This window comes from Ambystoma mexicanum, chromosome 4q (assembly GCF_040938575.1).
Source record: "Ambystoma mexicanum isolate Mex_15411 chromosome 4q, UKY_AmexF1_1, whole genome shotgun sequence".
In the NCBI taxonomy this organism is placed as follows: Eukaryota; Metazoa; Chordata; class Amphibia; order Caudata; family Ambystomatidae; genus Ambystoma; species Ambystoma mexicanum.
Window position 1 is genome coordinate 452,253,097 of NC_090928.1, and position 15,840 is coordinate 452,268,936.

The 15,840-nt window shown below is 45.4% G+C and overlaps 1 protein-coding gene across 3 annotated transcripts in view; it reads right to left on the reverse strand.

Moving 5' to 3' along the window:
• Positions 1-15,840, reverse strand: part of PAPOLG (poly(A) polymerase gamma) — a 1,009,150-nt gene that overhangs the window by 532,249 nt on the left and 461,061 nt on the right. For all 3 annotated transcript variants that reach the window (XM_069608036.1, XM_069608034.1, XM_069608035.1), the window contains exon 9: positions 6,025-6,163. In XM_069608036.1, coding sequence (XP_069464137.1) covers positions 6,025-6,163 — 139 coding nt within the window. The remainder of the gene's footprint in view (positions 1-6,024; positions 6,164-15,840) is intronic.

Genomic DNA, 15,840 nt, shown 5'->3' on the forward strand with positions numbered 1-15,840 from the left:
GGCCTTTGGATGTAGGGCCTGCTCCATATGCGATACCAGGCCATTGGTCCATCTTCTGTCCAACTTTGTTCAAGTGGGTGCTGCCGGGCTTGTCCTCTACGGTGAGCTGACCTAACAATTAGCTACTCTGACACACAGTTATTCTTATGATTGTAACAATGCACCTTGCAGATACAGGGATGGGTTTGGGGGAGAGCCGAGGTCATTTTAACTTACACACTTCACTCGCTCCCAGACAGATCAGCAACCCCCAAGGTCCACAACCTTAGTTTTAGGCTATAATTCTGATGCCACCCTGCATCCCGCTGAACGAATCGCACGACCCATTCCTGAAGGCGCGATAGCCTTACCTTCTGATCTTAGTGAGCGATCGATCGAGGGGTGTAAACGTTTTATGGTCGGTTGTCTGGTGCTGTAGCACGCGGGTGTCATAGGATGAAAACATTACAAAACTATTTCTCATGTGGGGATCGTTGGGGGGAGGAGGGCCTTGCTATCTGCTCCGTGGGAGGATACTGCCAAGAGGCACTCTGCTCCCTTATGACCTTGCAGGGTGCATTCTCCTCAGGGTGCAAGGGCCTGTAACTTGCTGAACAATGGAGGCGGTTGTGGATCTCTCAGACCTGGCCAGGGTGAGGGGTGGTGTTAGTGCTCATGCAATGGACCAATACTAACGCACAGTACGGTTTGCTGCGCGTGGGCCTAACCTCGAAGATGGCTACTGCTTGCCAAGATGCTGTTCACACCCGCATCTACCATATAGCTTCTAATGCATGCACTAAGGTGTTCATGCGCCCCCCCCATGTGTGCCCCCTCCTCCACCTGCTCCCTGGATGTGGTGGGGGGTAGCAGATGTGGTGGGGGGGATTAAGGCCCGCTCTCCTTCCCAACAAGGTTCACCTGGAGCTCAGCAAAGACTTGGATGGATTCGTCCTTTCTAAGACGATGCACTTCAATTGGGTCGGAGCTATCCTGATATTCACGGTCTGCAGCTCTGGAGAGGCACACCACCTCGGGAGATGGATCAGATTTGAGTTCATCTTGGGGCTGGTTGTTCCCACCAGTCAAAGGGAAGGAGTCCTCTTTGGAGTTGCTCTGTCATACAGAAAACCGGGTCAGGACAGCAGTGTCGCTTCAGTGTTGCAAAGGGTCTGTAGGAGTCTCTGATAGTCTTCTTTGGTTACTTCCGTTTCAAGTGGTCGACTTGCCTTTTTACCTCATGAACCTCACCTTTGATTTACTTTCAGCACCCACTCCTCTGCAATCTCTCAGCAGTTTACAGAAAGCGGTGGGTGGCTCAGGACAGCCAGACCTCCAGTGAGAGCTGTTTCTATTTAGGCACTCGGGCAGACAGAGCAGGGGAGTGAGACGCCTCACTCACTACCTGCCCAGACACACCGGAGCCTAGGCGGGGACGCCCAAGGGTTCCTGCAAAGGTAAAACGCATCACAGACCTCCTCCCTCCCTGAATGGTAGAAGGGCTAACAAAGATCCATGCTAGAAATGGCGAAAAAGAAAGCCACCAAGTTAGTACTTAGGTGACCCTATTGTGCACAACCGAGACTGAACAGTCTCTGGAAGAAATCAACACAGTAGTTGGTAGGACAAGTCCACTGCCACCAGCCATAGCTAGAGGGTTGTCTATGACTACAAAGTCAGGAGCAGAGGGAAGGGGCATACTAAGTATCCTTTGGGCATGCCACATTTGGTGGTGTGCCAATCTCGGACTATAACATTTTAGGAGATGCAAAGTAGCTCTCCTTAAGAATAGTCTAAAGTGAAGATGACGAAAATCTCAAAGGAGAACCCAAAGGGCTCCCAGCAACACTGCTCATAAGGAGCTGTGTTCTGCAAAAGTAAAATGCAGATGCCTTGAGAGATGTGGCGTAAATTAGACTCCATAGGACAGGTAAAAAACAGAACAATTAGACACAGCCCATAAGAGTGAATGTGTGTAAAAATTCTCCACTCCTTCAGGATAGAAGGAAAAAGGTCCAGATGTCCTACAAAAAGTGTTGGGGGGGGGGGGTCCTCGCTAAAAGATGGGATGAAGCATACTAACGATACATCTCTCTAACACTCGTCTCACCTAGACTAGGAGGATCCAATCCATTCCTTGATGAATCTCTTGGTCCAGTCAGTCACTTTCTAGAGACTATCAGCATTCTTAAGTTGGGTACCTGACTTGTGCTGAATAGTGAGGTCAACACTTTGTAGGCTTATGGACCACTGAGCAATGTTGGGTTTTCTCCTTTTGTCTGCATCAACCACCTTAAGGGTTGGTAGTCAGTTTGAATCCTGAAAGTAGTTCCATAGAGGTATTGCCTGACCTTTTTCAAGACCCATACAATAGAAAAACATTCACGTTCAATTGTGACCCACCTAGTTTCCCCATCTTTTAGTTTTTGACTAATGAAGCAGATGGGGGTGGGGGGTGGTGGTGGGGGAGACCCTCCTTGCCTTTGCTTTCAAATTGTCTCCAGACTGCTCTTATGCCTGTGTTGGAAGCATCAGTCTGGACTAAGAAGGCAAAGGTAGTGGCTCTGCTTGGGGAGAAGTGACGTATAGACTTGATTCATCACAGCACCCATTCACAGGGTCTGGCCTGAGCCAGTACTTCAATCACAAGAGGGATTTTAAAATAAGGGTTTTGGTGGACAGCCAAGCAGGTTGGCCCCACAAACCATCAAATCATTACACAGAGCCCACATTTACACAATGCTCATTTTAGGCCTGCCTCGTGGTTTCCTGGAACAAAAAAAGCTACTTAACCAAGATGACTGAGTAGACCAGTTCAACAGCTACCATTAAGGTCCATTGGGCTACTAACGTGGTAAATCGGGTTGCACCTCTGGTGACTCCAAAACTAAATAGCTGCCACCAGCATACCCTCTAAAACCATTGTAGGGTGAGCAAGTCATCGTAGGGTAAAAATGGTACCATACCCCTGAACTAGTAGCCCAATGGTCTACAATCATAACACATACTAAAAGACAGCCAGGAACACTCAAAATAAAAATCAGAAAACCTAAAAAGCAAAAAGGGGGAGCAAAAAGTTGGGAAGGAGGGTCTCAAAATGAGACTTCAAATTTGCCAAAAGGAATTGTGACAAACGACGGGGCAAGGTTCCCCTGCATCCATCAGGAATAGGAGCAACAGGTAACGGATTTCTGGACCCCTAAAAGTCAGCCGTTAGGGGGTTCTCTGGACAAATGGACATAAGGAATCACTAGCATTACTGAAGACATGAAGACCAATGGTTGAACAAGTAGGGTCAAGGCTATCTTTCCATTCATGAGAACGTAGAAAATGTCAATGGCATTTATTCTCCCTAAACCAGACCTATATATGTGGCAATGCCCCAGCTGAAACCAAAGAATCGGGCACTAGATGGGAAGGTTAACACTATTACGAAGACTGAAGTCCCAAACTTGGCTGTGAGGTTAAAGCCATCCTCCAATGTACAGGCACAAATGAGCCCGTCGCCTGCATAAATTAAGGTTTGCTTTGCTTCACCAATCAAACTGCTGGCCACTCAGACCGTTGTCTGCAGAGGATTCAGGAATAAAATAAAAAGCCTTGAGATTCTGTTTTGAGATTAATAATATTCTGTCCTGATCTATAAACTTGAACTCCAGAAAGGCTATGCTCCATTACCCTTTTGTTGATTTATTGGGAAGCCTTGGATTACTTTAAAGGACAACCAAAGACGTTGCTGTTCGTGTAGTTCCTAGGTCAGACCCTCAACGGTGGTATTGATCAAACCCTGGTCATTAAAACAGTGGTCCAATACTTCATCCTGTATTGAAATGAGCATGTGTGTGCCCACATAGCTACACCTGAAGATTCATGCCCAGTCCAAGACATACCTTTAGAAGGTGTGCTCCTGGTAGGCTGCAGGTGACAGACAACCTTGAGGTGCCTAGAATGTCTACTTTTCACTAATGGCAGATGGATTGAAAGTTAGCAGTCTTTCCACAGCTGCAGATTGCTGGTGGCAGCTAAAACAGCCCTAAAGTTGGTTTCTAACAAAAAGAAAGAATGGCCTAGGTTATCAAAAAAATGTAAATGATATATTAAAATCCAGGCTCTTACTGCTTTCCAGTAGAAGTAGCCCTAGGTTAACCTCATGAATACCAGAGTTGCAGACAGTGGACATGCTTTGCGTGTGAGAATAAAGAAACTTGCCTGACAGGAAGAACGTAGTGCTCGTTACCGGCAAATAGGCTTCAAAAACAAGTGCCTACAGAATGGCATGTGCATGACCGTTAAGTACGTTCATGGGTTTCAAAATATATAACTGGTACACGCGGGGATACAACATGCCTAACTCTCTGGGGACAACTGCCATAAATTGGGGGACATTAGAACAAACAAAGCAGGGTTAATTAGAAAGTGGGAGACAATGCTACAGCAAGGAATATATTCTAAAAACAGACTCGATTCCATGTTATTGGACAACTGATTAAATCCAAACGACAAAAATCTGGTTTCAGACAAGACAATATTGCACAAAACCATAATGCGGGGGCATTGTGTAGTTGGGTAAGTAGGAGGGACGGGGGCCGGGGGGGGGGGGGGGGGTTTGTGGTATGTAAAGCATAGGAAGTCAGAAAGGCTATTATTCCAAGATGGAGCTTTACATGCGTCTGGCTAAACCGAAGAAGCTTTAGCACAGACAAACCTTGCAGGGGAAAATACCAACATAACCGAGTATACTCGAACAAAGATCAACAAGGAGCTAAAAATCCCCAGTGTAGTTGCATGTTGTCCAGGCATGAACTTAACCTCATCAAGGGCTGGGGAGAGGAAGAAAAAGAAAACGGTTTATTTGTACATATTAAGTTTTAAAAAAACACTATAAATGCATGAATAAGCAAAATCCATACAAATGAAAAATTGTGACTTTAAAGCCAGGATATCCCAGAAACAATCTCAGTCAGATGATCAAGCAGCAGGAGCTGTTGAATTTAACTGGAGGGGGCATTAACGTTTGCCCAGAAAATGCAGGAGCGACTCAGCGTAGCGAGATAGCCCAAACCAAGCAAAATACAGTTTTAAATAAAGTGCATTTTACAGCACATTTAAAAATGTGGTAAAAATCCACCAGTTGGTCATTTTGTTAGGCCATTAAACAGTAGAAGCAAGTCGCCAACAGTGCACATGAGCATTTTCCAACACATTTGCATGTCTTTGCCAACATTACAGACAGTACAAAAACAAAATGTTCAGGCTGGCTGTACCCATACATGTTCATCCAAGCTGCAACAATACAAGTCAGTATTAACAAATACCCAGTAAAAGAAAAATGACATGCCAGTAGTATATGCAAACTGGCACCACCAATGTAGATCAGTCTAGCCACGTAATAACGATTTTCATGTTTTTAAAATGTACACTAAGTGCAGTAACAAACCTAAGCGCACATAAAACATTTCATACACCTAGTCCTACTTCAGTTACATGTATGTGCACTGCCACACAGGACCGATGGCCCCACCCCTATTCTCAGTAGCGCCAGCACGTCGACTGACCAGCTAACTTCTCCTGGTAGTCAGCGTGTGCATGCAGTTACCCAACGATTCAAGGCTAGAATGCCTAGGCCCAGGTAGCCTTTATGCACCTTATGTAATGCAGGGATAGGTCCCGCCCCGATGCAGGCAGCACAGTTCCCCATGCAAATAGAGAATGGGCAGACTGCTCTCGGCCACTCAAGCAAAGTGGCATCACCCCCAGCCCACAATGAAGAGCAGCCACTGGCAGCTTCAGTGAAGCCACAGGGGTGGAACACAAATTCAAGATGGTTTTTGCTACGAGGGAGAGGAAATAAAAAATGTGTGCAGTAACAAAAGACTGAAAGCAGTTGAAGTTCGACTCAATTGTTCATTCTAGACAGAACTTCAAGGACAGGAATATTTCAAATATGGAGATGGCTCTAATTGAATAACATTTGAAAAATAGAACAGAATACATAACTCAATGCAGACACCAATATGGAAATAGGCTTAATTAAACCATGCTTACCATTTTGAAAACACTAGGAAGAATTTGTGGACAAGGGTAGATGCCACTGCATTTGGATACAATTGACACGTTCTTGCCACCAGCATTGCCCATGACACACCACCAAGAAATCCCATCATGTTGGAATAAATCCCACGTCCTAGAAAGAAATGCATCACCTTTTTAAAGCCATGACTTGTAAGTGCCGAAATATTGCTCCTAGAGCACATATGTCAAAGATCTGTTACACGGGGGTACAATGCACCCAAGTCATAAAAGGAGCAGTGTGCAAACTATAGCACATTTCCCTGAACCACTGCTTTGCCCTCGAGGGGAAATGTAACCTTGGTGTAATTTCGAACACTTCGGGAAAGGAGTAATGTGCGCAGTACCGTGAATTCTACTCATGTAAAAAGTGCAGCCAAATGTTTGTGAAACAGGCCTTATGATTCTACCCCTTACCCTTTGCCACTCGCTTCTCACATAAAGCGACACCCTTTCCTTTTAAGCATGGCAATACATCATGGGCCTCATCACTGATTGAGTTCAGAACGTGTCTCTGCACCTGTACCACGATTGCATCCCCTCTCCAGCAAGACAGAAGCAGACACGGAGCCGAGGGGTTGGCTGGCCAATTAATAGTTGAAGGATAAAGTACAGAGTACGGATGAGCATATTGGCCACAACTCCCATTTTTTTTCCGCACCAACCAAAAGATTCACAAAAACGGAAGTGGTAGACAGGTGAGCATACCTGGAGAAAATATGTAGCCAAAGGCTATTCTACAGGACATCCTTCAACTGGGCATCTATTCTTGAGCTTGCACACACGCATAAGATAAGATTGTGGAACATGGCTTAGCTGGCTTTATACTGGCACTGGTCCCCCCCCCCCCGCGTAAAAAAGAGTAGAACATCCAGACGGTGGATTAGGCGTACCTATAGGATCCATGAGACAATCCAACAGGAAAGCAAACCTTCAGATGCTTCTTTGCCAGGATCAGTTTCACATCAAGGGATACCCATTAATTGTTTGAACACGAAATGTCCGAAGAAGGATAAAACAAAAGTTATTTGAACGAAAATCACTTCGGTTTTGTCTCCGGCAGATATTTCTGGTAACCTGCACCCACCCACCCCCCTTTGCCGCTGTCTCCTGCATCCCTCTGCAACGACGATTCCCTTCAGTTCCATGAATCGGAGCCAGCGCTGCAGGTTCCACTTTTTAAAAAAAGTTATTTAACTGGGAGTGGAGTACATCCCCGCAACCCCAGATGACATAGTGAACAAGGGTGCGGGGAACACCCCCACTGCCCTTGTTCACTACAATGGCACCAAATGGGGTATTTATTCGCAATTTTCGACTGTACATAATTTTTATACAGCCACATTTAACAAATCACCCATTCGTTTTCTTTTTCTAACATATGTCTCGATTCCCATTTCAAAACATAAGATCTCTTGAAAGGAGAAAGGAACTTTCGATGTCCTCCAGTCATGTTCAGGTCTGTTCCAACTTTACCTTTTCCAATCTAGATTTAGAGAAGACCGACATTCTGGATCTATTGCTATAGGGATCACTATAACATAGGTGCTACGGGAGTGTTTCAGGTACTTGCACTCTGTTAGGACAGTTTTTCTGAAGTCCAACTAAGGGCTTAGAAAAAACCATCTGAGACAGTACAAAACTCAACTCTTATTATAAGGCTGTACCACCCGAGTATATGGTAGCCAGAGCACATCTTAGAAGGGAAAGAGGGCTGTAGGAAAGTACAAGGAACCTGTAGTATACCAAGGATTCAATAGAAACATTGACAACCAGAAGCATTATAAAACATTTTTTTTAATTATAAATAGAAGTAGGTCAAGTTTAAGCTGGGGGTAAGTACTAGTTATAGAGTCAATTCTAAAAACACAATGCTTGAAGTTAGACCAAAGCATACATTTTCAGAATACCCAACAGTAATTCTAGGGAAGTTGGACCATATCATACACATTTATCATAGGCCACACCTATTCATGGGGAGTAAACCCAATCGTTACTTTTTGATTACTTTCAGTAATACAGGGGCTGTATACCTTGTCAGTTATGCAGTGACACTCGGCAAAGAAATCACATAATCAACCAATCCTGTTACCAGGAAACTTTTCTGAATAGTGGTACACAGATTCAAGGAATATATACCTAAAACTACTTTGAGGATAACAGTTATACTAGGTGAGTAAGACCTTTGTGGTGTAATGTACAATTACAGTTGCTTTTCATGAACTCTTCACACTAATTTATGATTGCACCGGGCAGGCTAAGGTCAGCTACACCTAAATAACAGTTCAAGAACAGCACAGCTATTCTAGGCAGGTAAAACCCAATGTTGTAATATTCTAGTACAGTTGCTTTTCAGATCACTGAAACACAGATTCAAGTAAGTAATAACTCTTCAACTTCCTTTAGGAGGGCACACAGTTAACGCAAGTATACTTTTTAAAAAGGAGCTACCAGCAACTTAAAGTTAAATATACCATATGGCTGCCTTATTCTCGACAGGCTAATAAGCAAGTTTGAGGAAGCAAGACCCAATTGGGGGCACGCATATATTTAGATCCTAACAGGAATAGTAAAGTGAAACCAACAGAATTACCTTTGGGGAAAAGGCAAAACCAATTCACAAGTGAGTAAATTAACCTTATATATACACACTTTTCAGAAATGCACAACACACATTCAAGGTACGAACTTTTGCAAATGTTCAGAGTTAGTTACCAATCAACTCTTTCACAAGTACGTACTTTTAAACACAGGTTATACTTTAAGACAGAATCCTTCACTTATCCAATCTAGTCCTTCCTTATTCTATTGCACAAGTTCACTCGGGGCAGACGAGGGAACCTAGTGGTCTAGGAGCCAGCTGTAGGCAGGGTGAGATAGGGTTCTGTTGCAGGCAAAAGTCAGGGTCCATGTGGAAGACTGTTAAACAGTTCCCTTTAAAGTTAGGGTCCAGGGACTTCAGAGAAGACACCCTAGGAGGATTCCAGCAGGGGCCCAGGTGAACTGTATGTGCGACTTCCCAATCACAGAAAACACCAAAGCTACACAGGAATCACAGAGGCTTAAGGTAAAGAAATACTACAGCCAACAGTACCTCAGCAAGGCAGAAGAGTTGCAGAAAGACTACTTCAGGACCTGCAGCCAAAAACGGTTGTTTAATTCATTTATCATGAAGACAGGACACTGGAAGGACATTTGCAGCAATGATCACGGGGAAGGCCTTAGGCAAGAGGTTCTTCGCATGCTTTACTCCGCAAAGAGGTTGCAGAGGGTGAGACTTCAGAATCTGCAGCTAAAAACCTGTTCACTGAAATCCTTGTCATGAAGACAGGAGACTGGAAGGGCTTCTCCAGCAGGATTAACAGGGAAGGCTCCAGGCAAACGCTACTTGGCAGCTGGTTGCGGCTCTGGATTTTGGCGCCCTTTTCATGAGCCAGACAAAGACTGAATATCGCTGATCGGATTTTTTTTGATTTGCAAGGTCCAGCAGCAAAGTTTCAGCTCGGAATTCGGAAGACTGCACTGCACACTGGCTCGAGGTCCCAGGGTATTGCAGCCCCAAAAGATCGCAGCATGACATGGGATGGCTTGGCTCAAAATGCAGGTCTTGAGTCTAGTGGATCCCAACAGGTGCTCGTTTACAGAGTTCCCAGGTCGCTTGGAGGGAAAGGTAACAGCAGGCTACAGTTAGACAGCAGGCTCTCCAGTCCCCGGAAATCGTCTCAGACGCGCTTACGTTATCTTCCTCTTTGGATTGAGGTCCAGTGGTCGACAGGATTGGACTTTTACACAGGAACCCAGCCAATAAAACAGATGTGCAACATTCAGACTTGGGGGACATGTGGGGGGGTTGGCAGTCCTTTCAGGAGAGCCAGCCTCCCAGTTTAAACTGGATTCTCACAGTCCGGCTGGAAGACAAAGGGCTGTATAGTTGTGGACTCCTCCCTCGCTTCCCGCCTTCACAGACACTCTGGAGCCTGGGCGTGCTTGCCCGAGGTCTCCCGCCGAAGATAGAATTGACACTGACAAAGGATTTTCCTGCTCTGGAGGTCAGGGAAAGGAACAAGAAAGGACCAGGAACACTAAAAATGGGGATAAAAAATAAGACAGGGGCCATTTTGGTAAAATGAGCACCCATGGGTGCCTTTACCAGGGCTGTGGAAACAGCCCGTGATAAAGTTGAACCTAATTAGTAAAAAGGTTCACTGCCACCAGCCATTAAAGTTAAACTTGTCCATGTAACAAATGTTACAGTAAAAATGAGAAAGGGATACATTGCATCTCCCCAGAACTCCACACAAGGTGGGGGTACTGGTCTCACCTAAAGTTTAGAGAGGATAACATATCCTTTCTATCCTTGGGAACTGTAGTTCTCACACGGTTAGCCAGAGAATTAAAAAGGGGGAGCCCAAAGGGCACCCTAGCAATAATAGGCTGTTTATGCCAAAAGTTATCAACGAGGATAAGATTAAAAGACTAGGGAGAGTCTTAAAAGGGACACCCATGAAAAGAGTAAGACAGTGTGGAAAAATGTTCCCACTCACTGAGGTATAGAGAAAAATCTACCAGTCCAGCAAACATCTCTAAGGTTGACAGAGGTCAGGAAGATTTATCAGATATGAACATCCAACCCAACATCTACCATGCACTAGTATTCTAACTTACTTACGACCCTTCACCAAGCTAAGAGGAAGTCAGTTGTGGCAACAGGGAAATGGACCAACAGGTCCATTAACACAATGACATTACAGGAGAAATGCATGTACACATCGGCAATCAGGTTATGGTGACAATATTTTGACCAAACAAGCAGCCCGATGGAAATTTCCACATGACATTTCTTTGCAAAACAATTTAACTAAATACATTTTGGGAAATACTAAAAATTTAGTTTCACTACAACGAATGCCACAACGAAAACGTGTTGATAGAGGTTGCAGTTTTCGGTTTTTACTCAAAAGCTTGTTTTAAAATAAATTGCTATGAACCCATGTGAAGAAATCAAACCAATGTGGTTCAACATTTAAACCTACTAATGCCCAATGCAAATATACAGGCCATTTTTAACCAACATGGCTTCAAGGGCTGATCCGTATCTACCCAAAAGTAGATAATGCAGATTAGTGGCTAAAACTCGAGTCAGTTCTTGCTCGTCAACCAGGAACCACCATTCAAGTGAAGGATTGGGCCTCTGATCACAAACCAAAAGCACGCCCAACCTTAAAGATTAAGTACACGCTGTCCGTAAAGCAAGTTCATTGTACAAACAGCCAGGAGGGGTTAGAAGAGTCAAACTCGTCGCCCTGAACCACACAAAAAACACGCATTTTATACTTTTTGCAACAGTCAAAACACTCTCAAAGGTTGTTACAGAATCAACTCCCAAACGATTGGTTAAACCTATACAATGTAACCAAATTACCTTTAGTTCACACACTTCCTATTGGATACATTTCATCTAAGCACCATCCCCTCTAACTCATAATTGCGCCTTTCCATATTTGGTCATAGTCCCAGCTCCTAGTTACACAGTTTACACAACGTATAAACAATTTCAATTATCACATTTGGATAGAAACCTTTACCCCTACTTGTGACGCACACAGCAATTCTATGGAAATTCCATTGATGTAGAAGAGGGGAAAGAACACATTATCGCCCAAACATGTTGGTGTCCACATTTCATTCTAAACTAGGACTTACCATTCCAGCCCACATGGTCCCAACCCAGACAACTATTGAAAATCCATGCTCCATCGGTGCACCTTTCCACGCAAGCAGCCCGCATTAAGTTTAATTGTCTACTCCAAAATTTGAACCAAACTGCAATTCTAACAGAGCTCCATGTTTATCTGCCCACGCTCACCCATCAGATGACCTACAGCCCTTAACAAAAAGGCAGTGTTCAATCCTTTTATTGTACACAGGGCTCCAGGTAAGATTTAGAGGGAGTATTTTACTCCCAATTTGTTAAAGTTGGAAGTAAAAAGCGTTAATTCCCCATTTTAATAAGGGTATTTTTTCCGGGGACAAATCAATTCTAGTACTTAAATCCATACTTTGCACCTCGGTCAACACAGCTAACACAATTTAAAGTTTTAAAAATCGGAGCTCCTTTAGCACAGACCAGAAGATTTATTGTTTCCTATTTGGGAGTATTTTTCATCCCTATTTTATGCTGGAATAAAAGCGACAGGTATGCCGCTTATCTGTAGTGCTGGTTGTATATCAACGCTCTGGAGAGCAAAGAGCACACAAGTACAACTCAAAGGTTACAAGCAAGACTACAAAAGGTCTACGAGTAATACCCAAGGTGCCTCCTTGCAGGCCTCAATCTACGTCTCCACTACCACTCCTGGGGAACCAAGGCACTACCAAGGGGACAAACCGCATTAATATTGCAAATATGATGAACGTTTTCTGGTAGTATTTCCTGAAAGTAAGCTGGTTTAATTCTTTTCAAAGTGTGATAGAAGAATGAGAGGCAGCCAGAACAGTTTCCCTGTTGAACAGGTGCATCTTAAATTAGAGGATACACAGCAGGCATCTGCGTGTTCCATCAGTTGGAAAATGGCAGGAGAATGCATAGTCCAGTGGAGAAGAAATCCATTTACAATGCATAATAGGCTAAGTCGTTTTCATATCAGGAGCTAATGTAATGGATGTCGGGCAGATTTAATACGAGATCCTCCCTTTCAAGGGAATTCTGGCTTAACGATTTTGAAGTAGAAACATTTTGTAAAACCTATATTGACAAGTGTGTAAATCTAGGTGTTCATGAGTCTCAGCTCTCATGTCAACAAGAACATTCCCCACCTATATGCAGACTTAATTCAATACTGGGGCACACCAGGAATCAAATCTGTTAAAATGTAATCTTTATTTTAAAATCAAATGTTTAGAAATGTATCACTAGAGCAAAACATGCACATAAAATGTATGTAGCAACCACTGCCGTACAACCACATGTCTATTCACAAAACTCAAAAAAACTTAGCACCACACCCAGTGATAATGTGATAATGTGAAGAAAAAAATAAGTCAAAAGGAAAACCAATCCATAAAATCATTAAAAACACTGGTCTCCGGGGGCGTGGCCTGCACGAAAGGTATGCAGATGTGAGCTTCGCAAGCTCCTCTAGGCGCTGAACACATCCTGATAGAACATCCCGATTTCGTGGGTTTGAAACTAACATAACGCACCGACGGAACCCGTGAGGTGCAGGGCAGTGGCTGACCAAGTTTGCTGCGCATACTTGGCCGGATAGCAGAGAAATTTGAAGAACTACGGAGGACTGCAGCCCCTGAAGGCATACGTCCAAAATGGCAGACGGGACCCGAGAGCGGCTCGGCACCAGGAGCGACCGTGCCGGCTTGAGGCTGCAGACTTCGGAGGAGACAACACAATCATCCTCCGACGGCCTCCCACTACACCATATAGCGGCCAAGGGATCCGCACATAACAGCCTGCAAGGAAGCTGCCGAGAAAAGGAAAAACGCAGCAAGATACACGTTCTGCCAAGTGGCATGAACCTCGGGGATGTGCGGACCCAGGAAGCAGTGAAGGAAGTGCCCGGAACCCGCTGAGGCAACAGTCACAGCACACGCCGGCGGGACACTCACCAGACAACCAGTAGCAGAGACTACACCCGGGCCCACCTGGATGGGAGGCCCGGGGCCGTAAGCTGGGAGGTGGGGTGTTTGTGCTAAGTATGGTGGGGCAGTGCCTTTTGGCGCTGCCCCACTTAGCATGCACATGGTGGGGTCGGGCTGCTGGGTCCCTTAACAATGGGAACCCAGACAGCGCGTCTCCAAGACAGGAGGGTGAGGGGCAGGTGACAACCGGCAGTCGCTGCCCCCGGTCACCTTGCCCTCCATACTTCAAAAGGCCCCCTTCCCATCCTGCGGATGCTGAGCGGGGGCCTTTTGAAGTTCAAAGAAGGGGCCGCCTTGCCCCCAGGCCGAATTTTGCCTTTATCTGGCGGGGGCAAGGTGGCCCTTCTCATGCTTCCTCCCCGTCAGCCACGAACAGCAGCAGGACGGCTGCAGGTCTAAAAAAAACATCCCTCCCACCCTACAAATAACCGTAAGGAAAAGCTATAGCGAGGGCTAGGTAGAAAATGGAACACAATCATAGCAGTAGGGGAGGCTAAAACGCCTCACTTCAAAAAATAAACAAAAATTAAACTCCAAGAAGGGCCTTCTTAAAATACCGGGGGTCTTTTTGTCTATTAGTTAATATTCCAAGAAAATACAGTTATAGAAGACCCAGGCGCTCAGAATCCACCAGAGAACATCAATCCAGGTGGGAGCTCTAGGGGTATAACAAAACTGAAAAGGAGAGAGGAACTTGAGCAGAAACATGTACTAGTAAGCCTCAAGTATCCACCTCCATGCATGCAGAAGGGGGGTCTCACAACAAGTGGATCAGGAGCAGGGTAAGTTCCTAGTAAGGCTCTGGAACCCACCCCCTCACAATTTTGTTCATGCAAGATAAGCGCACTGGGGTACGCAAGTGGATCGTGGGCGGGGGAAGTTCCCAGCTAAGCCCTTAGAACCCACCCCAGCAGCGAAATAGTACAACACAAGCACGGAAGGGGTCTCACAACACAAGTGGTTCGGGAGCAAGGAACATTCTAGTAAGGCTCTCCTTTTGAACCCATTCCAGCTGTAAAAACAGGCAGCTTCAAGCGCTGAGGGGGTTTCATAATGCAAGTGGATCGGGAGCTGGGTAAAAACCCAGTAAGGCTCTTTGAACCCACCCCTCCTGTAAAAACAAGCAGCGCTAAGCGCTGAGGGGGTCTCACAAGGCAAGTGGATCGGGAGCAAGGTAAAAACCTAGTAAGGCTCTTTGAACCCACCCCTGCTGTAAAAACAAGCAGCGCTAAGCGCTGAGGGGGTCTCACAATGCAAGTGGAGCGGGAGCAGGGAAAAAACCCAGTAAGGCTCGTTGAACCCATCCCGGCAGTAAAAACAAACAGCGCTAAGTGCTGAGGGGGTCTCACAATGCAAGTGGATTGGGAGCAGTGAAAAAACCCAGTAAGGCTCTTTGAACCCACCCCGGCGGTAAAACAAGCAGCCTAATGCGCAGAAGGGGTCTCGTAGCACAAGTGGATCTGGAGCAGGGAAGACCCTAGTAAGGCTCCTAGAACCCACCCCCGAGGAAACAACTAGCCCGCAAACGGAGCGTGGGGGCTTCAAAAACTCAAGTGGATCATGTGTGGAGAAAGTGCCAAATTCATCTCCAAAGAGTGGACCAATAGGCTAAAACGCCTCCATCCGTGGAAAAGTACAAAACACATGACCAAAAAATCAAAATGGCTCCAAGAACACATCCCGCGGAGGATCAAGTGAAAGGCTTCACAACGCAGGGTTTTGTTCTATCAAGAAATACGGACCAAGAGCCATAACTTCAGCGAAAATCACCCTGTGAGCAAGAGAGGGCGCAAGTGCTAAACCTAGTCAGGTTGGACATCAGTAAAAGGCACACAAGCGCACACCTCCCCACCTCACTTGGAAAGGACAAGAGAAAGCAGGATGAACCTGCTCCAAAGACAAGCAATTATGAACATGTCACAGCTCACACGCTGTGGCCAAACAATTGTCACAAGCTTTCATATGAATGGCGGCGGGGATCAGCCTCGAGCGGGCCCCTAATTGGGATTAGGGCCCCCCGCTCACCTGTTCCCTCTGTCCCCAAAATATAGTATTGTTATCCTTATGTGATGTTATGGCTGGTTTTTCTTTGCACCATGGCTGGTACTAAAATAAAGCTTGTGGCCAAAGTTTTTT